The 21,685-nt window shown below is 47.4% G+C and overlaps 1 protein-coding gene and 1 long non-coding RNA gene across 2 annotated transcripts in view; one reads left to right on the top strand and one right to left on the bottom strand.

Annotated features, from left to right (window-relative positions):
* CGNL1 (cingulin like 1) overlaps window positions 1–20,089 on the top strand; it is a gene marked incomplete at its 5' end in the record, with an annotated part of 130,329 nt that extends 110,240 nt beyond the window's left edge. Inside the window, 7 exon segments of the mRNA XM_027766013.1 lie at window positions 350–511; window positions 4,231–4,320; window positions 15,790–15,873; window positions 16,362–16,486; window positions 17,292–17,400; window positions 17,787–17,950; window positions 19,299–20,089. Of these exon segments, the coding sequence (XP_027621814.1) occupies window positions 350–511; window positions 4,231–4,320; window positions 15,790–15,873; window positions 16,362–16,486; window positions 17,292–17,400; window positions 17,787–17,950; window positions 19,299–19,431 (867 nt within the window).
* On the bottom strand, window positions 19,929–21,467 carry LOC114004780 (uncharacterized). Its single transcript, XR_003546858.1, has 2 exons — window positions 20,704–21,467; window positions 19,929–20,622 (listed from the first exon to the last, which is right to left on the bottom strand). It is a non-coding gene; the product is annotated as an uncharacterized LOC114004780 (long non-coding RNA).
* Window positions 21,468–21,685: the final 218 nt, after the last annotated feature.

Below are 21,685 nucleotides of genomic sequence, written 5' to 3'. Positions count from 1 at the left end.
AAGGTACTCCCTAGTGGGGCATGTCATACTATAATTCTCTTATCCTTTTGGGCTTTGAGGAATGTACACACATGCCTGGAATGTTATGCAAGCTGCTGGGGCTGAGGTAAGAACTGCACTCAGCCATGGGGGATCCCTTAACCACAAGGACATGGGGGAGGGCTGGTAAACCCCATCTTTTTGCAGAAGTGGAATCCGAGGCCCAGAGAGGTGGGACTCACTCAAGGTCTTTGTATCAGCAATATAGCAGGGGCCACCAGATCTTTCTTCAGGATCAGCTTGTGCACTCTTTAGAGGTCTCCCTGCTCTTGATGTACCCCAGAAAACCCCCAGCTCCCTCTCGTCCTAGATGCGCCTGATGGAAGAGGAGCTGCGGGACTACCAGAGAGCTCAGGATGAAGCACTCACAAAAAGGCAGCTTCTGGAGCAGACGCTGAAAGACCTGGAGTACGAGCTGGAGGCCAAGAGTCACCTCAAAGATGACCGCAACAGGCTGGTGAAGCAAATGGAGGTCTGTATGCAATGTGAGATGAGGCCCAGAGAGCAAGCTGGGGCACAGGGAAGCAGCCTCTCTCTTCCCATCTCAGCCTTTGGAAAGTCTTGGTTCTTATTCTGTCCAACAGCCAGATTGGTAGTGAGGTTCTTTCTTGGTTTGAGAAAAAAGCTGGTCATTCTTAGACTTGTAAAACATTGGAGCTAGAAGGAATGATGGGCATTATTGGTATTTGTTGTCTTGAAGAGGAAATGTAACAGATTCCCAAAGAGGTTGGGTGATTTTGCTTAAGGGACAGACAGTTCATTTTCCTGTTTGTTCTTGGGTGGGTGAGTGGATGGGGGGATACTACCAGCTATAAGGCAGCAAGGCTGTTGCATGCCCAGAGAGAAGTAAAGCAGTGCTCTGGGCCCAAACACCTGCCTCCCGGGGACCACCAGCACTCACTGACCACTGCATGTGCTCCATTCTCATTAACTGCTCTGGCCCTTTTGTCCTGACAGATTATCTGGCTTTGCCAGAGCTAGCAGTGACCAGTCAGTGTTTCCCAACCTTCTTGGCACCAGGGACTGGGTTCATGGAAGGTAGTTTTTCCACAGACTGGGTCAGGAGGGATGGTTTCTGGATGATTGTAGTGCAGTTAATTTATTTGCACTTTATTATTATTATTATTATTATTATTATTATTATTATTATTACATTGTAGTAATAAAGACTGGTACTGGTCTGTGGCCTAGAGCTGGGGATCCCTGCATGATTGTATATGTGGTCTATACATAGCCCATGACAATAGAAAGGGCTCAAAGTAATAGAATCTAAGTATGAACAATATGTTGGAATGGAAGAAAGCATCTTTTTCTTAATAATTTAATTAATTAATCAATTTATTGTTTTGATTTGCTTTGGGGCATGTGCACGCACCAGAAAGAGACAGAGAGAGAAAATGAGAAAGCAAACCACCAAGTCCGAGACTCGAAATTACAGTCGGCCATGTAAGAGGCGAGTACCTTAACCAGCATGCTACTTGCTGGCCTTGAAAGGAGAAATCTTAAAATCAGACCACCCAGGGGCTCAGCAGATGGTGTACTGGTTTCATTGCTGGACTCCTACATGGTTGACTGTGGTTTGAGTCCTGGACCCAGTCACTTGAAAGTCATACCAGGTGTGTGTGCCTATATGCCCAAGATCCCGGGAGGGGAATGGAAGAGAAGGGATTGCAGCGTAGCCATCTTTCTCTGTCTCTCTCGCTCTCGCTTTCTCTCTCTCTCTCGCTCTCTCTCACACACACACACACACACCCTAAGGCAAAAGCTCTTAAAAAAATCAGTCCACTTGAACTTGTAAAGAAGAATCATCCTTAAGAACAAAACTTACCCCAAACGGAACACACACACACACACACACACACACACACACACACACACCAATAAACCACAATGGGAATTACAGAGTGAAAGAGAGTGAGAGAATGACTGAAAAGTAATCTTTAGACTTTTGGGGGAGAAGTTAAAATTTCAAGGTTCTGATAAGACAGTTAGTGCTTAAGGCTATGGAGAAATGACTTGAATCAAAATCAATGGAATTCCTGATTCATCTTTACAAATAAGCAAACATAACTTTAAAAAACCTTCAGGGACTGAGAAGCAGTTTATGTCTAGAGAGAGTTGTTTCAGTCACTGGAAATTTTTATTAGAGGGGTAGACTTTCAGGCACTAGAATAACTCATTACAGTTCTATTACTCTTTTGTGAGTCTGCTGTGCATGTTGTGAATGTCCTGATTCTGACCTCTTTATGGTGTAATTTTAGGGCAAGTGAAGGTCACCCCAGGTCGCCTAGTTACTCTAGAGCACAAAGACCCTGGCTAAAAGCAAGCTGAAGCCCTTTCAGGCAGTGGAGAAAGAGCCTTAGCTGCACAAGCCCCAGGCCCTAGACTCTCCTGTGGGGTTCTCAGTAGCACAGATTTTAGGCAAGAAGAGGGCCCCATGAAAAGATGCTTTCAGCTGAAGATGGGATGGTTAATTGATCTCTAGAATATTCCTTTTCAGAAGAACATTTCCCTTGACTGACGTGAGGTTTTAAAAGCAATAGCATAGCCAAAGCTTCATTTTCCCCTCTGTAATATTTTAGTTGTTTCTCCATTAATTACAAAATGAGTAGCTCTCCAGGCCCCAACACCGAGAAGCACACTCGAGGGATATTTCTTTTCCTAAGAGGCAGCAAGCAGGATTGTCACGCTCTGGCAAATGTTCCTTCCCTAGCACTTCGGTTAATGCTCAGGACGCAAGAGCTCTCCCCATGATGGGCATTCTCTGTAAACCAGGGGATCGTTGTATGTGAATGTGGCTCTTGTGGAGCCTTGGTGATTTCTGACTCTAGTGAAACTGGCCTTGAAGGAATCAGGAAGGCTTTGATACACAGCTCAGCTCTGTTCTGAGTTGGTTTTGGGGACTCTCAGCTCACGGGAGAAAGCTTTCTACCTTCCCTATAGATTTTAGTCACTACCAGGAGGGGCCATTCACAGACAGATAGTCATATGAGGTCCACGCATTTTAATTTTGGTGCTTACAGAGGCATCCATTGCTTGTCAATCAACTTCTACAATTGCAGAGACAATATTTATGCACAAGTGCCACGGGCTCATGTTTAAAAATTCAGAGTGCGGATTGCTTTTTAGTGTCTGTGACTCTGAGTTTACCCAGACATATGACAGTGGTGACTGGAGACACATATGCACAAACCCCCACATCCCCCCAATTCTAAGCGGGATGGTTTGGATTAGAAGCCTCTTTTTTTTCTCATATACAAAGCTACTTTGAAATGCTTTTCTCTTAACACTCAATAATATTAAATTAGGAGCCAGCAAGGAAGACAAAGTATTCTGATGTGGTGGAGAGTTTAACAAAATTGGTCAGCACTGTCTTTATGATAATCCAGTGCTGGCTTGGGACTGCAAGGTGCAAAATGTACAGGGCTCCCTAGAAGGGGGAGTCAGGGGCAAAAGTCTGCTCTCGTCCTGCAGGGCTTTTGGAAACTGGACAGAAAGAGACACAACATTGTCCTGAGCATGAAGTATTTGTGATGAGATATATATGTATATATATATATATTTTTTTTTTTTCTTTGATGCTCTTGTATATAAATTTTTTGAGAGGTTATTGCTATAGGGTGTGTGCACTCACAGGAAAGACAGAGAGAAAGCAAGAAATCACCCCTCAGGGGGGATGGCCACGCCACAATCCCTTCTCCATTTTCTTCCTGGGATCTTGGGCACGCACTCACACACACCCAGGGTGAGTTTAAGCCATCGAGTCTGGGACTTGAACCATGGTTGACTACATGGGAGTCCAGCGACAAAGATATTACACCAACTGCTGGTCCCCTTGTGATGGTATTTTTAACAGGCAACTGTTTTAGGTAGATGTTTAAAGTTATTCACAAGAAGAAAAAAAAGCACTGATGAAAAGATACTACAATATCCTTAGGGTTTAAGGTAGTATTTTTTTTTCTTTTATATGTTTCCTCATGCATGATGATGTTTTATGTTATGAAAGTAATAAAAACACATAATTTTAAAAAAATACCTATCTTGGACAGTATAAGAGATGGTCATATTGTTTTCCCAAACCTTGGTGATAACTATAATTTACGCTTGGGTTTTCTTTTCCCTGGACAATTCTTGTTCCTGATCCAAATCAATGAGAGTTGAGCAGGCTATGTTTGTGCCTTCTTTTCCTAGGACAAAGTATCTCAGCTGGAGATGGAACTGGAAGAAGAAAGAAACAACTCAGATTTGCTGTCTGAGAGGATCGCTCGGAGCAGGGAACAGGTACTGTACAGTTGAATGATGCTTGAGTTGTCCTGGGTAAAAATGCAAATGTGAGAAGGTAATTCAGTTAGAGCAAGGAGAGAACGTGCATGCTGTGTGTGACCGAGTGGTCTTTCTCCTAGTAAGCCAGTAGGAGAGAAGGATAATAAATACCATAAAGCATGGAGCAGAATTTTCCAGGGTGATTGTGGATAACGATCCGTTAGCCATAGCAGAAGAAATTTTCCAGGGTGATTGTGGATAACGATCCATTTGCTGTAGCAGAAAACAGGCTTTCAGAGCTAAGGCCTCAAGCATCATTAGTTCACCAACCGGTTTGATAGCTTGCACTGTGTTGGTCACAACAGAAAGTGAACTGTGATGTAGGTTTTCTCTTTAAGAACTTCACAGACTGATTAGCAATGTGTAAACCCATGAAGCATTCATATTACACTAACAGTACCTTCCAAGTGAATGCTTTCACAAAATGCTATAGGGCATGTATGTTCACTGGAGAGAAAAAGAGAGAGGGAAAATGAGAAAGGACCTTAGGAAGATGACCATGTCACAGTCCCTTCTCCTCCATTCCCTTTTCGGGATTTTGGGCAGTGCACACACATGACTCGTGTGTTTTTTAAGCTGCTGGGTCAGGCACTCAAACCACGCTGTCAGCCATTGGAGATCCAGCTGCTTTAACATCCATGCTACCTGCTGACCCCCCCACCCCAAGCAGATGCTTTTTGCAGTTTCATTTAAGTTTGTCTACTTATTTCTTCTATGAGTGAGAGATAAAGAGAAATAAACAGATAGTCACTCTGGCAGAGTCCCAGTGCCTCTCACTCTGGCAGAGTCCCAGTGCCACAATCCACCCCCAGCCAGCTCCAGACCATGGGCACATGTGTGCCCAATTTACTTAAGGCTGTCTCCTGAGATGAGCCCAGAGCCCTCCCTTGTGGGTCTGCCTCATAGAATATTAGGCTTAATTGCTGGGACACCATCTGACCCCTGCTTTTTGCAGTTTTCTTTTGTTTCTTTTTTTCATTTAACTGAGGTGCACGGACTCGCAGATGGCCCAACACGACAAGAACTGACCACTCAGGTGTCTGGCCCCAGAATTGTTTTGGCCCCTTCTTTTTCCTCTGGACTGAGCACTTGGATCCTGGGGAATAGAACTGCTCTCTGTGATGTGGTCAAGGTTGAGAATATTTCCTCTGAGCCAAGAACTTGAGATAAGTCCAGCGAGGACTTCCAGAGAACTAACTTGGTCTGCTGGAAGGAGCACAATGCTGGGAGCCTGGTTCTGGCCCCTGCTAGCCCCCTCATAGCTCATTCTCTCTGAGCCCAGTCTTTAAAACCAGGAGATTTCTGAAGGCCTTTTAAAATCCCAACACTGAAATGTTGTGGGAAGATTTTTAAAAAATAAAATTATTTTATTTAACTTATTCATTCATTCATTTACATTTGATCAGGGAGAAACAGACAGAAAGAGAAAGAGGAAAAGTGAGAAAGCAAGCTGCCAGTTCTGGGACTCGAACTATGGTTGGCCATGTGGGAGTCCAGTGTCTTTAATCACTACATCACCTGCTGGCCCCCTATGAGGTTTTTTAAAAACATTAACTTCTGGTTCACCCTTTGACCTTCCTCATTCTCTCCCTGTAACTGAGTTTGAGGCCTGGAAAGAGGAACCCTCCAAAGAGGAGCCCTTTCCCTTTTTAGCTCCTTTTCTCTCTTCCATTTTCTTACCTCTCTCTATATCGTTCAAAGTAGGAAAAGTAAAGCCAGGTGTTGATTGTAAGTAGGGAAGTTGAGCATCTTGTTCAAAGAGATGTAGGGATTGTGACTAGATGGTGCACAGCAGTAAAACATGGTATTCTGCAAAGCAGTCCCACATGAGACGGTTCCTGGTTCAAGTCCAGAGCCTCCCCTGCGTATGCCAGGCAGGCTTATGTTTGCCCAGGATCTGGGGTTGACTGAAGGCTGGAGGTGGGTCATGGTGCTCTCTTTCTTTCTCTGAATCAATAAATAAATTAACTTTAAAAAATTATGTAGGAGTGGGAACCAGCAGTTAGCGTAATGGCTATGTCGCTGGACTCCCACGTAGTCGACTGTGGTTCGCATCCCGGACCCGGTGGCTTAAAACTCACGCTGAGCGTGTGTGCGTGCGTGCCCAAGATCCCGAGAGGAGAATGGAGGAGAAGGGATTGCGGCGTGACCATCCCCCCTGGGGGGTGATTTCTTGCTTTCTGTCTCTATGTCTCTCTCTGTGTGTCTGGCGAGCGCACGCGCCCTATAGCAAAAACCTCTCCAAAAAAAGAAAAAAAAATTATGTAGGAGTTAGCAGAACCCTGAGATAAAGTGATGTATCTGATTGAGTCTCAGAGCCTCTCGTCTGGCCTTTGTTGCCTCCTGATTTATAAGATAGGAAATGGGTTGACCAAATACCTCTCTCAGTGGATGCCATTTAGTTCTCATTCATAGTTGAGGTTGATGTGAGCTGGCTCCATGGCCTGGTGGTTAAGGCAGGCAGATCCCATGTGACTGACCCCACAGTTGGAGTCCTGGACACGGTGGCTTGAAAAACAAGCTGGATATAAATGTGTGTGCACCTCAGATCCTGAAAAGAGGGAAAAATGGAGGAGGAGGGATTGCAGTGTGAGCATGTCCTATGGGGTAAGTGTGTGTGTGTGGAGTGTGCTTTGTTTCTCTCTCTCTCTCTGACAAGCATGGCACCCTCTAACACACACAGACACACAAAAACTGTAACTCAATTGCTACATAAAAAAATCTACATGAAGTTGATCCAAGGTTTATTTCCCACCTCTCCAGAGAGCCTTGGGTGTAAACAGATGGGCCCTGATTCTGAAGTTGTTTCAACTCACTTAGACTCATTTATCTAGAAGATTGATGTGGCAGAGTGGGAGTAAGGACTAGCAAAAGGGAGAGTGAGACGGGTCCTTAGCCAGGCTGGTCCCAGGGACCCAGGGCAGGAGAGGCAATTGGGAGATGTCCTTCCCATGCCTCTGGCCCTTCCTCTCTTTCATGTGACATCCAGAAAATGCTGGGCACATGATAAACTCCCAGCCTTTTAAGACCTTCCTTTTCCATATACGCTCAGGATTATATTTTCAGAGTGATGAATTCAGGGTATCCTAAGAGAAAGAAAAAATTTAAAAACCTTTTGGATGCTTGTATATATTTTATAATCTGGCTAATAAGAAGGACAAGGATAAAAAAATTTTTTTATGAGGTTTTTGCCTTAGGGCATGTGCACTTATCAGAGAGTGACAGAGACAGACAGTGAGGGGGAAAGTGAAAAATCACCCCTCAGAGGGGTTGGCCATGCCACAGTCCTCCTGGGATCTTGTGCATGCACACACATACACATGCCCTGAGTGATTTTGAAGCTGGCGGGTCCGGGACTTTATCTGTGGTCGGCCATGTGGGAGACCAGCAACATAACTGCTCTGCCATCCGCTGGTCCCAGGGATGGACTCTTTTATAAAACAGAGGTGAAGAGTATCTGTTTTTTTCACCAAGAGTAGCCTCACTATATCCAGAGAGGTTTCTGATTGACTTGTGAGTTGAAGAAAAATTGAATTAAATTATGGGCATTTTATTGACTTTTGTTCTGTTTGAATCCAGAGAGATCCCTCCCCGCCTCCTTCCTATAAAACAATGTTTGCGTTTTAGGCGATTGCTGTTGGTTCCGGGGATCCCTGAAGGCCGGTCTCTGGGCCTTGTGCCCTACATACTTTCTTGTTATCAGGGCTTGCACAGTGAAGTGACTGCCTAGGGCTACACAGGTAAGAGGTGACTCCAAGTCGTCCACCTCCCACCTGTTGCCTTCATCCTGGTCTGAGACTATATAAGGGTCTTAAAGACACCTGCCCAACACATTTGACCTTCTAACCAAGTTAAAAGTAGTATCGTAGTGTTTAAGATGGGTGAGGATTTTAGTTCACCTGGTCCTCTTCTGACTCTCACTATAAATAAAGGGTTCAAAGAGCCAAAGAGGTCCGGCGTGGAGCCATCTCAGTGTGCCTGGCAGGCTGATGCTCTGGCTCCAGGGCAGTGCTCTGTCGTTGCTGGTAGCTGAGTGCAAACAGTTAACAGCAGACCAAATCTGGGCCTGAATGGGAGGCATTCTCTTGGCCAGAGAGGCCAGGGTGACAGTCCAGTGGAAAGATGATTCATCCAGTCCAGGCAGCTGCCAGCCAGGAGGAAAAATACTCACCAGAGCTTCGCACTTTGGGTGGTTCATGGTCTTTCCTAGTCTGAGCAAGGCTGCCTTGTTGCCTTGGTAACTGTGGGATAAATCCCAGAGGATAAAGTTGCAGGCACCTACCATCCCTTCCAGGAACTGCTCCTCTGAGGCCAGCTCACACCTGCTCCCCAGTCAACACCAGGGGGGTGCAACTCCTATAAACAAGGCTGCCTGGCACTCAGTGACAGATCAAAGTGGGGTTTCTTCTCTTTCTCTTTTAATGAAAATGATTCTAGTTTTAGAACTGCTTCCTATTTTGCTGCCCAAAACCTCAGTGTGCATGGATGATTCATAATTTTCCTTTCTTGTGATCATCATTTGTAATACCACTAGAAGTGTAGACTTGCCAACCTCTTTATAGCCCAAAGATACACATAGGTGATGGGGTTAACTAGCTAGCATTCACAAATATTTCTGACTTTTCATTAACCCAGAAGGCAGCTGCTTCTCATCCTGAGAACTGTCTGGGTATCTCTGACATTAAACCTGCTAGAAGCAGAGGCTTCATTCTTTCCTTTTTTTTTTTTTTTTTGGAGAGGTTTTTGCCTTAGGGCATGTGCACTCACAAGAGAGACAGAGACAGTGAGAAGGAAAGTAAGAAATCACCTACATGGGGAGATGGCCACGCTGCAGTTCTTTCTTCTCCATTCTCCTGAAATGTTGGGCATGCACACACATGTGCCCGGCATGATTTTGAAGCCATCTGGTCTGGAACTCGAATTGCCGTTGGCCATGTGGGAGTTCAGTGGTGTAGCTGCTACCCCATCTGCTGGTCCCAGACACTTATTTCTTTTTAAAAATATTTTTTTTCCTTTTTTATTCATAATAGAACCCATGCATGCATGAGAAGTACCCCCCACAGGGCTGACCCCCTGTGAGCCCCTCCCTCCAACCGTCCAGCACCTGTGTGACCTTGGTTGTGGGCTCTGGCTCCTCCTGAGTAGCACATTACCGCTTTGCCTTGCCATGAGCGGGCGAGCGGAGCCTGATGCTGTTGTTTTTGATCAAATACTCAGGGTTTGGCATTCTCTTCAGCCAGGCAGTGATAAACTGTTGCCTTCAGTTCCTTTTCTGTTTCTAATTCATGAAGTTTTTGTTCAGTCTATTTAATAGAGTTGGAGAATAAGCAACACAAAAGCACTAAGCTTATATTAAGAAATATTTTCCCCGGGAACCAGCAGTTAGCGTAATGGCTATGTCGCTGGACTCCTACGTAGTCGACCGCGGTTCGCGTCCCGGACCCAGTGGCTTAAAACTCACGCCGGGCTCATGTGTGTGCGTGCCCAAGATCCCAAGAGGAGAATGGAGGAGAAGGGATTGCGGTGTGACCATCCCCCCTGGGGGGTGATTTCTCGCTTTCTGTCTCTATGTCTCTCTCTGTCTGTCTGGCGAGCGCACGCGCCCTATAGCGAAAATCTCTCCAAAAAAAAAAAGAAATATTTTCCCAACTTCCAATTTACTTCCCTGGTCCAGAGAAAGAGGCTGGCCAAGCTGTGTCCGAGGCTTTTTTTCCCACCCCCAGTGTGGACTTAGGTTAAGAAGAATCTGATCTGAAATAATCCCGAGACATTGGGCTCTGTTCTGAGGCTCACTGTATTGAGAAACATGGCTAAGAGCAGCGACATCGAGAAATCTGTGGGACATTGTCCACACACCATGTGATATTCCTTGGATAAGACTACACACAGATTTATTTTTATTTTACAATTTAGTGGGGGCTGGCCTTTGTGAAGAATTGAAGGAAGCTTGTGTTTGCCAAAGACTCAAGAACTAGTTGCCTAGGCACAGTAACTCTTGTTTTATGGTTATGTGTTTATTTTGTTTTCCACTGAATAAAAAAATCTAACTTTTTTGAATATAGGAATGGATAGATTTTCAAATTAATTGTTTTGCTTTATGGTTATTATTTTGTAAGCCCTCTAACCCATGGCAAAACTGACTATTACTATATTAAAATGCTTGTCTATGGGATCAGCAGTTAACGGAATGGCTATGTCGCTGAACTCCCATCTAGCCAACCGTGGTTTGAGTCCAGGACCGGGTAGCTTAAACTCACGGAAGGCGCATGTGCAGGTGTGCCCAAGATCCTGAGAAGAGAATGGAGGAGAAGGCATTGTGGCGTGGCCATCCCCCCTGGGGGGGGATTTCTTGCTTTCTGGCTCTCTGTCTATCTGGCGAGCATATGAGCCCTATAGCAAAAACCTCTCCAAATTAAAAAAAGAAAAAAAAATGCTTGTCTATTCTTGTCAGGTTTATATTTAGTTTCAGTTCCATAGGTGCATAAACAGATATATTTAACTGTACACAGGATCACTCGTAATTGCATTACTAGTGCATGGTAATGTATTACTTATGCTGGTAGTAAGGGATCAACTTCCGAGTACAAGTACAAACGTGTATTTTATGCAGAAATTCAAGTGTTACTCTTTCTTGTTCTGACACTGGAATTGATGTCATTAACTTAAAGGCAAGTAAATGCCATTGTTTTTTATTTATCTCTTTGCTGAATAAAAACAGTATAGCATTTTCATTATTTCAAATACAGCTTAATCCTTTCTTGAACAAAATGGCCAGGGTGCTAATGAAACCCTCTTCGGAGAAAATTAACGTACTTTATTTAAATAAATTCTGCAGTAGGACCTGGAGGATCCACTGTCTTTACTTAGAAGGCTGAGTAAATAGTTATCTGTCAAATTTATATGTGCTGCTCACCAACATTCTCTTATTGGAAATATCAGCATTTCCATATCACAGTTCCTGAAAGGACTTTAAGTCTCAAAATTCTGATTCTCCATTGGCTCGCATCTCTCTTGATTCCACCTAGGCTTTATTAATGGTTTGCTTCATTATGAGCCTCTCTGTCTTCATAAATTTTCTTTAGAACATTCATCAGCTCCTCACTAGGATCTGTTTCAGTTTGTATTGAGGGCTTTTCTTTCTCTGTGCACTCTTTTTCAGCCTGACACGGGTGGCCCCTTCATGTGTTTTCTCCTTTCTTTCTACATAAAATAAGAACTGTATCAGTTTTAACTTTTTTTGAACTGCTTTCCACAAAGATAGGTTTCAAATGATTGTTCACAGTCATGGAGTAACTCTTGCCATTAGGTCCTTTACCAAAAGATCACATGACCTCTCTGTGAGATGCACCTGCACGTTCTCAGAAGGACCCCGAACCCCAGCCTAGGTCATGTAGATTTTCACAAACTTATCTGGCTGATCCCATCCATAGTTAGTGATGTTCCCTGTATACGCTTTTGGTAATGGGAGCAACCACATAGCTGGCTTTTCATTGTGAAGAAGTTCTGTTCATTTTTTTTTTTTTTTTTTTTTTTTTTTTAGAAAGAGAGACTTTTGCTATAGGGTGCATGCACTCACCGGAGAGACAGAAAGATAGAAAGCAAGAAATCACACTCCTCCCGGGGGTGGGGGTGGGGAGGATGGCCACGCCACAGTCCCTTCTCTTCCATTCTCCTCTCAGGACCTTGGGCATGCGCACACACACACACACCTGGCATGAGTTTTAAGTCTCTGGGCGAGACTTAAACCGCGGTTGACTACATGGGAGTCAGCGGCGTAACCATTACACCATCTGCTGGTCCCAGGAAGTTCTTTTTTCCTTTTCTGAGATTTGTGTTATATCTTGTTCTTAATTTCTGCTGTAAGGGCATCATATACTCTTTTCCCAGTAACACCTTTACTTCTTCTCGATCTTTCTGTAGCCCTTCTGGAGTTGAGACCATGGTCTTGCTGAGCACCAGGGGCCTGAGCTGCAGCCATGTAGGAAAGAGTTTGCTGTACCAAGCTCGCTCACTCGAGCACAGAGCCACAGCCTGGGCACACCTGACCCTGTGCCAGGTCGCAGCCCGCCTCCGTGGTTACATGTTTATTTCTATTCCTCACTCTGATTTCTTTTACACTTCCGTGTTATTTATTTATTTGCTTGCTTGCTTACTTGCCAGAGGGCATGTGCACCTGTCAGAGAGAAAGCATCCCCCCTAATGGGGCGTGGCCAAATGTAATTATTTTCTATTTCTCCTTCATCAGGATTCGGGGTATGTATACACACAGACGTGCCTGATGTGTTTTCAAGTCACTGGGCAGGGATTCGAACTGTGGTCAGTTGTGTGGGATCTGGTTCCCTTAACTGCTGAGTTATGGGGTTAGCCCTATACTTCCATTTTAGTTACCACTTTTTGAAGGGAGGTGGAGGAGGGGGCAGTCGTAAATAATTTCTTTTCCTCTGAAGAGTCATCAATAGCTGGCGCTCTCCAGGGAGGTCCCGCATCCCAGAGACCCTTGGCGATGTCATCATGCTGCGTGCTCTTCAGCACAGGACATGCTTTCTCATTTTCTGTCTCCCTCGGTCTCCTCCTTGGCTTCCTGGTGGGATCCAGATTTTCAGCCAGTGGCCCTGAGGAGCAAGGCTGTGGCCAGCGGCTGCCTCTTTTAGTTGCAGGGTCTGTCTTGAACCCCTTGCCCTGGCCCAGGGCTACATGACCACTTGGCAAACTTCAGAGCTCTCCACAGCCCTCTGCCCCAACCCCCTGTAGGCATTTCTTCCTTTTCGCAGCCAAAGTCCCTGTCAGAGCTCTCTCTCCTTGAGGATTTTTTCCCTTCCTCGAGAGGCACTGAGGCCCCCGATTTGTCTTCCGTCCTTAAGTAGTCTTACGGGATTGCTGGAAGAGCAGGAGAACAGAGCATATGACTTTTGGTTGGAAGCCTGGGTCAGAATCCCAAAGCTGCTTCAGCTGACGCAAGCACATTTCTGAGCTCCCCACCGGGGAGACGAGGGTGACTGCATCTGCCTCAGAGTGTTCCTGGGAGGACAAACAGGAATGTCTCTTTCTTCTTGGTACTTCCCGTCTCCTTCCCCAGGCCCAGACTGAAGGCCAGCTGCAACGAGACCCTCCCTCACGTCTGCTCTTCTTGCCTTTCATTCTCTTCTAGTATTTTTGGCCCCACACCCAATAGCAACTAGATTTCCAAAGTTTTTCTCTGCAAGTCTACAGTCCTGTCTTATCCCCTCACTTTTTGAAAAATCATCTCAATTCTTTCCCGTCCTTGCCTTTTACTTTCCCTCTGAGCTACAGGGTTTTTTTTTTTTGTTGTTGTTGTTTTCATTTTTTGTTTTTCTAGGAGAAACCTAAAGGTTCGAGAGAAATGGGGTGGCAACTTTGTCTAGGGATAGGGCAGGGGCCTCTGGCTTACTCAACAAGAAAGCCACAGGACACCCCACAGATCACAAAAGACACCAAAACCTACTTCCTGCATGTCATAAGCTAGCTCAGGAGACCCGTCCAGGCTGTCTGGTTCAATTCCTTGCTCAGGGATGGAGAGCCTGTGGCCAGAGGTGAGGTGCCCAAGGTCGCGTGCAGGTGAATAGCAAGCAGGAGAGGCTGGTCAGCTGAACGACTGCTGAACTGCTCCCTTCTCAGTTTCACCATGTTCTCAGCAAGGTGCAGGCCCCCTCCCCGGGGCGTGAACAGAACAGTTTCCCCCAGGAGGCACGTCCTCAGTCCCGTGGTCCAGCCACCCTGGCGACCTCCATGCATGGGCGTCAGCTGCAGTTGACCACACTGAGCAGGCCGTGAGCCCGCATTCTTTACCCTTGGACTTCGTGCTCATGCAACAGTTACGGGAATCATTCCAGCACCTTCTCTGTGACACATGATTTGTGAGGGCTCTGGGGCCAGAGGCAGGGGAAGCGGGATACAGGCAGTGTTCCATGCCCTGCTGCTGACCCTCTGTTCCAGACAGGGTGCCCCAAGCAAGCTGGACTGCCCTCCTGTGTCTTGGTGTTCGTGTAGCAGCTGCCTTTGAATCCAGGTCTGTTGGAATCCTTTCCACTTAGGAGGTCTAGAGAGACAGCCGGTGAAGTGGCGAGCAGTGAACACCTGAGCCCCTGCTGATTCTGGTTACTTCTGTACCTGCCAGTCTGCAGTTTCTGTGGCTGTGCAACTCAGCCCCCATGACTTAGAGGCCTGCCAGTTAGGAATTTAAAAATGGGATAATTTTTTTGACCATGTAGGTACCCTATGATTAGGAGCACAGGACCCTTTTCCTCCTGTGGGATTAGGGACCTTATTGATTACCAGTCCTCCTTACCCGCTCAGGGCCAGCCATACCGTGTCCTGTGCACACAGCATGGTCAGGGTAACAGGAACCAGGGAGCCAGCGCCGGCCTGTCCCTGGTGGTACTCTAATTATTATTCCCAAGCCCCTAGTTCTTGCTGTCCAGGGGGGATGATGAGAAAGGGTGAGTGTACCTTCTACCCTCCTTAAGGTGCCAGATAGGTGGCAAAAATATAACCTGAGACCAGGACAGGGAGCCCATATCCAAAGCTTCCCGGGCCCTGGGGTCCAGGGCCTCGTGCGTGCATCTCAGTCATGTTGCCACCAGAATTTGTTTCTCGCCCTTAAGTAGTAAATGGTTGCTTTATTTTATTGGTGGCCTCAATTCTCCTGATTTCTTCAGGCCACCCTCTGCTGGACAGTTCTGGAAAGAGAGTGGGGTCTCTGCCTCTGATCTCGTTTCACTCCTACACATCATTCCAGTCCTCCGTCTTCACATAGTGTTTGCTTGTGTCTCTGTCTTCACCCAGCGGTCTTCCGTCTGTGCGTGTCTGTCTCTGGATCTGCATCTCCCCTTTGTGTAAGGACACTAATCATACTGGATGAGGCCTACTCTAAGGACCTAGTTTTAAGTGGATCGCCTCTGGAAGAGCCCATTTCTGGGAGCCACAGAGTGGTGTGGTGGTTATAAAGGCGCTGGATCCCACGTGTCTGACTGCAGTTTGACCCCTGGACCCAGTGGCTTAAAAATCTCACCAGGCTCTCACCAGTTTCCCTCTCTCTGTTCATTAGTCTCTCTCTGGCAAGCACATGCACGCTATAGGAAAGAGGAATAAAAAAAATCTCTAAATAAGGTCATATTGCAGGTTGGAGGTACTGGATTAGAGTGCCAGTGTACCTTTCTGGGAGGGGACATAGGTCACCCTACAACAGCAAGGTTAGCTCTGTTATTTTTGATCATTACCTTCTCAGTCATCAGGATTATTTAGGAGACAGATCCTGTATCTATGGAGAGGGCACGAGAGGCCCGTTGTTCAGCCCCCCTCATGGAGAGGAGTAATGGGTGTTGGAATTCAGCACCTAGGATCCGTTTCGGGCCAGAGGACATGGGAACAATCCCTTTAAGCTCTGGATTTTTGCTCTGCTTGTTATAGATGGAGCAGACGAGGAACGAGCTCCTTCAGGAAAGAGCTGCAAAGCAAGACCTGGAGTGTGACAAGATTTCCCTGGAGAGACAGGTGAGGCAGCTGGCCCCACGAGCCCCTCCCTCCCTCCCTCCCTGTGGCTTTGGGCTAGAACATTCCAATGAGGGCTAAATGCCAATGAAAAGAAATGGAAAAGAATCGGTGTCATCAGACACGTGAGTGGCTAAGGAGGCTTCACTGGGCCCTTATTTCTTTTTCAGACTACTCATATTAATTCTTCACTAAGGGATCATGTCCTCCTTTACCCCTACTAAGCTTATGAGAGGACAAGCCCAAGCCCGTTTGATGTCTGAGAGTCTTAGGACATGGCAGAGATGTCATTCAGGCTTATAAAGGACTGTGTTAGAATCTCTTCTTTGAGTTCAAGGTTTTTCTCTGGAAGCGGCTCTGGGGGCCACATATTCCAGTATGGAAAGCAGCCTCATCGCAGGCACAGAACAACCCCCTGGCTCCACCTCACATCTGTTCTGCTCTGTACAGACAGCTTGGCAGTCCCTCACAGTCTCCCCATCTCATTCCAGAACAAAGACTTAAAGAGCCGGATTATCCACCTGGAAGGTTCCTACAGGTCCAGCAAAGAGGGGCTAGTGGTGCAGATGGAGGCCAGGATCGCGGAGCTGGAGGACCGTCTGGAGAGTGAGGAGAGGTAAGCCTGGCCTGTTGGGGCACAGAGGCCCTGGCGGGCAGGGTAACCCATTACAGGGCACTGCCACAGTCCTTGTTTCTTCCGATACCACACGGCTGTGAGGAAGGCCGAGCAAGCACAGCCATGCTGTTACTGTTCCCTTTCACAGACGAGAGAGCTGAGGTGCAAAGTAAGTGAGCGAGTACCATAACCTGGCGTGATACTGGTGTAGCTGGCCTAAAGCTTAGGCCCTCCACTCCTGAGTCCATAGCTCTTCCACAGCCCTTGCTGTTCTTTTCCTCCTTCGCTAAATGGGACAGGCTGCCTCACGAACTGTTAGAGGCTGGGGCACCGACTCTGCTAAGGACCAGCCCTGGTTGACCCTGACCAGCCTCAGTTCTGTCTCCTGGCCCTCATCTTCCTAGAAGGGTTGTGATGTGCATTTAACACTTCACTTTATCTGTTTTCCATAAGACTTTTAGGGGTTTGGGTTGGAGCAGCCTAGAACAGATCCCAAACAGTTGCAATCTTGCAGTCTTTGACTCTGCCTTATCGTCAAGCTCGGGAATGGCAGAAGTGAGGGCAGGTCTGTCCCAGCTCAGCCACTCTCTGGCTCTGCAGCCTTGGACCTGTCACTGCCCTTCTTGGAGCCTCTGGTTCATCATCTGTCTGATGAGCAGCCCTTTCCTTCTGAACGGTTGTGTATTTTCCTCTGACTGAGCCTTGAGACAACTAGGCAACCCCTGGCTGGGGCTTCCCCTCCTCTGCATCCTGGACAGGGCCCCTGTGGGGCTGGAAATGAGAAGATCCTTGGTTTGCCTTCCAGGGACAGGGCCAACCTGCAGCTCAGCAACCGGCGGCTAGAGCGGAAAGTGAAGGAGCTGGTGATGCAGGTGGATGATGAGCACTTGTCGCTAACCGATCAGAAGGACCAGGTGAGGGAGCCCGTGTGCGCGTGTCCTCAGATGAGATTTTATGTCTTAAGCTGTGGAAGCAAGAGGGAACAAGGCCTCACTGGGGCAGCGGTGGAACTGAGGTAGGCTGGTTCTTCCCTTCCTGCCCCTCCAGTTACTTCAGAGAGTGAGGCTTTCTAGTCTGCAGAAGTAGGAGCTTTCAGCACACTTCGGACTCTGACCTTGGCTGTTGGGAAGTCATCTTGTCTGGGAGGCTGCTATCTGCTTGTCCTGTGAGACTGTCACATTACCTGTGACTCGGTTGTCTGGGGAGAAGGTGGCTGCTGCCAGCTCTGTCCTGGGGCTGTTCTCCATCCGCTGGCCTGGGCCGTCAAGCACAGGGACTCAGCATACTCTCTCTCCTGCAGCTGAGCTTGCGCCTGAAAGCAATGAAGCGACAGGTGGAGGCGGCCGAGGAGGAAATCGACAGACTGGAAAGTTCTAAAAAGAAGCTGCAGCGGGAGCTGGAGGAGCAGATGGATATGAACGAGCAGCTGCAGGGGCAGCTCAGTTCCTTGAAGAAGGACTTAAGGTGGGCAAATGTGGAGGCCCCCAGGGGCTGATGATCCCACAGACATCTGAGGAGAGCTTGATGCTGCTGGCCCATTCTCCCTCTGGGTGTCTCAAGCCAGTTCCTCAGTGTTCTCTTCTGGGGTCATCCCACCCCAGAGACGTAGCTACATCCACTTCAATCGACCTGTGTGTCCTCCTTATACCAAAGTCCCAGGCTAGCTGGCAGGTATTCCCCCATGGACCAAAAGGGGAAACTGAGGCCAACAGCAGGTAAGATTAGCTCATATCTGCCCATGAAGGGACAGTTCCTGGACCAGTCTTTATGACTTCTGCCTTTATCTGACTCAGGGAGAAACAAGAAAGTTGATCTGTTTGCCTTAAGATGCATGTGCTCACGGGGAGACAGAGAGGGAGAGACAGACAGACAGAGGCAGAGATAGTGAGAGGAAAAGTAAAAAATCAGTCCCTAGGAGAGATAGCCATGCCACAATCACTTCTCCATTCTCTTCCCAGGATCTTGGGGGCACACACACGTACATACGCCTGGCGTGATTTTCAAGCCACCAGGTCCAGGACTCGAACCACTGTCTACCATGTGGGAGTCCAATGATGTAACTGCTATGCCATCTGCTGGCCTCTCATTTGTATTCTAAAGAGGAGTAGGACTTCCCAAGCCTGGTTTTGGCAGAGAGCAGATCTCCTGTGAGGTTTTAAGATAGGAAAGATACAATAGTAATAATAATAATAAAATAAAAATTTATTAAAAAAAAAAAGTAGGAAAGGTGGGTTCAGGAACTGGCTAGGTCACCTCCTCTGCCCCAGGGGCATTACAGAGGAGCATGCACCTAATCTTATCCTAGAATTGAGCCTCTTGGAGGCTGGTTGTGTCCTGAGGCTCTTGGCTGGCTGTCCAGGTAGTTCTCTTATAGTAACAGATTGACAGGAGGATCCCGCCCACTGAGAATCCTATAAAATAGGACCTATCAGGAAACTGGTCTGAAGGTCGGCATTAAGGTGCAACATGTAAGGGGATGCATAGTCTCAGTGATTAAGATAAACATTTCATGCAGTATTCAAAGAGATAGAAATTAATGCATACAACCCATGGTGCACATTTTAAATTAAGGGATCAAAGACAGTGCCAAGCCATATTTGAACTTGAGGCAAAAGGAGAACTCAGTTATACTGTCAGCACTAACCCCCTGTGCTGAAGGGCGGGCAGTGTGCGCCTTGTTTCTGAAGCAGCTGTGCGGTGCAGGCCTATTAAGTTCCTATACTTATACCAAACACCCTTGGCACAGGAACCCAAGACTCTCCCTGCATCCCCAAATCAGGGCCGGGAAACATGTCCCTTGTTGTTTCAACAGACTGAAGAAACGGCCGAATAAAGTGCTGGACGACATGGATGACGACGATGACCTCAGCACTGATGGAGGGAGCCTCTATGAGGCACCACTGAGCTACACCTTCCCCAAGGACAGCGCCGCCAGCCAGATCTGAGGCCACTTCCGGGGTTGTTGACATGGCCCATCCTTACCAGGAGCTCTGCAGCTGCCCCAAGCCGGAGACAGGAACAGGAGCATCCTCCTGGAGCTGAGACCCATTGCCGCCTCCTCACAGGGCATGCCACTTTCTCAATGCTGCGTTCCTCTCTAGGGTCCCCACGTGGGTAGGAGGCTCTTGGGTCTCAGACAGGGAGCTATTGCAGTTTAAAACGCTGGGGTACCTGAGGAGGAGCAGTCACCCCCCACTGGGGGCTCTGGAAAGTAGAAGCAGGATGAAGCTCCTGTTCTGCGCGGCTCTCTGCCATTACCATTTACATCACATGCTACAGAGGCTTTGCAGGGTGGCTTGTTTGTAAAGTTCACACATCTGTATTGAGTATTCTTAAAAATACCAAGCTACTAGATTTTAAGTATTAAGGAGCAGAGGCAAGAGAAAAAGAAGGTAGATGAAAGGTCACTTTGGAAATCGGAGCTGAAGAAAAGGAATTTTGGCAGCGATAATGAACAACACTGATGATAGAAATTCACATGGTTCGGGTAAACAACGCAGACTGACGGGGAGAGACTCCATTGTATCCAGGGGCTGTATCTATGGCCTTGGTCGCTTCTTTTATTAGAATGGTATTATACTTCTAAGCCATGCTGAGACCAAATCCCAGTCACCGACTGCAATTTTTCCCCCACATTCAAGCAGTGGGGACACTTGTAAGTAAGGATTTAACAAATGATATGGGCCCTATTGTCATGTCCTGTGGGTCCTTACCTCCCTGCTCCCATAGCGTCCAAGCTCTGTCCCCCTTAGCCCCCGAGCGAGGTGGCTTTGGGATGAGGGGGAGGAGCAGGGCCCGAGGGAAAAGGTTCTAGACTTGGGTGTAAGATCAAGATGGGAAGCGTCCATTAAAGTCATGAGAAATGGGAGGGGAAGGTGATAAGTAGGTAGGTGGGGGTGTGGGAGAAGACAGAAGGAGAAGACAGAAAGTTCTTGAAAGCTAAGGATGTGTAGGCAAGAGGTAAGTTGAACAGGATCTTAGATCTAGTCTGGGAAGGGAGAAAAGAAAGGCAGAAGTGTCTTTGTCTTTGTAAACTGGAAGGTTCCTTCCAGCTTCTGAGGCCAAGGTAGCAAGAATGAGGTGGCTGAGGATGGGTGAGGCCTGGGGGCAGTGCCACGTGGCTGGGGCAGAATTATCTGAGGCCAAGGTAGCAAGAATGAGGTGGCTGGGGATGGGTGAGGCCAGGGGGCATTGCCACGTGGCTGGGGCAGAATTACAAGGAGCATGGTATTGGGAGGTTACTGGCTATCCTGGGACTTCCTCCTGGCCTCCCTGTGTCACTTTGTGTTGTGACTGTTTCCTGGCATGCCCACAGGCTGGGGTGTGGGACAGGCAACTCAGTAGGAAAGCAGCCGAGAGGACTCTGGGAGTTAGTTACGTGTGCGGGGAAGAGATGGCAGCGTCCCCAAGTATCCCTATAGATAAGAGGCCTGTGGACCAAAGATCTCCATGACGGGGTCCCACCTTCCCAGGTCTAAAGCTCACCCAGCAGAATTCAGAGTGATCAGCCAGTGTAAGAATGGACACCCGGAACCCCCTTTCACCATACCTGGGCGTGGTTCTTGCCTGTGCTTATTTATTGGGATGTCGGAAAAGTCGTGATGTATCTTTTCTGTTTTTCTATGCAAAAATGTGGCATGACTTTTCCGACAACCCAATATTTGGGGTATGAAGTGCGTCTCTCCCTTTAGCAATTTATTCATTTAACAAAATTTGTAGGGCACCTGTGGTTTATCAGACAGAGACTTTGGCACTGGGAATGTAGCAGTGAGGGGAAGGGGGATGATAGTTGACAGTTCAGTTGATGTGGAGGTTTAGAACCTTTGTCCCCAGCCCTGGAACCCCTGTCCTCTTTGGGATGTGTCAGGCCTGTGGTTGGTTGACTGGCTCACTGTAACTCACAGGGATTTTTTCTTTTTTAAAAAAATTTGCTGTAGGGTACATGTGCTTACTAGAGAATCAGAAAGAGGGAAAATAAGAAAGTACTCCCCTGGGCGGGATGGCCACAATCCCTTCTCCTCTGTTTTTCTCCTGGGATTTTTGGGCGCGCACACACATGCACCCGGTGTGTTTCTCAAGCCACCAGGTCTGGGACTCAAATCGCACAGTTGACCATGTGGGATCCAGCCACTTAAACACCGTGCCACCGACTGGCACCTTGGCAGGGATTATTTTTTGTTTCCCTTATTTCTCTCCTGC

This window comes from Tupaia chinensis, unplaced genomic scaffold, assembly GCF_000334495.1.
Source record: "Tupaia chinensis unplaced genomic scaffold, TupChi_1.0 Scaffold000063_1, whole genome shotgun sequence".
Classification (NCBI taxonomy): Eukaryota; Metazoa; Chordata; class Mammalia; order Scandentia; family Tupaiidae; genus Tupaia; species Tupaia belangeri.
This window is presented reverse-complemented; position numbering and strand designations above follow the sequence as displayed.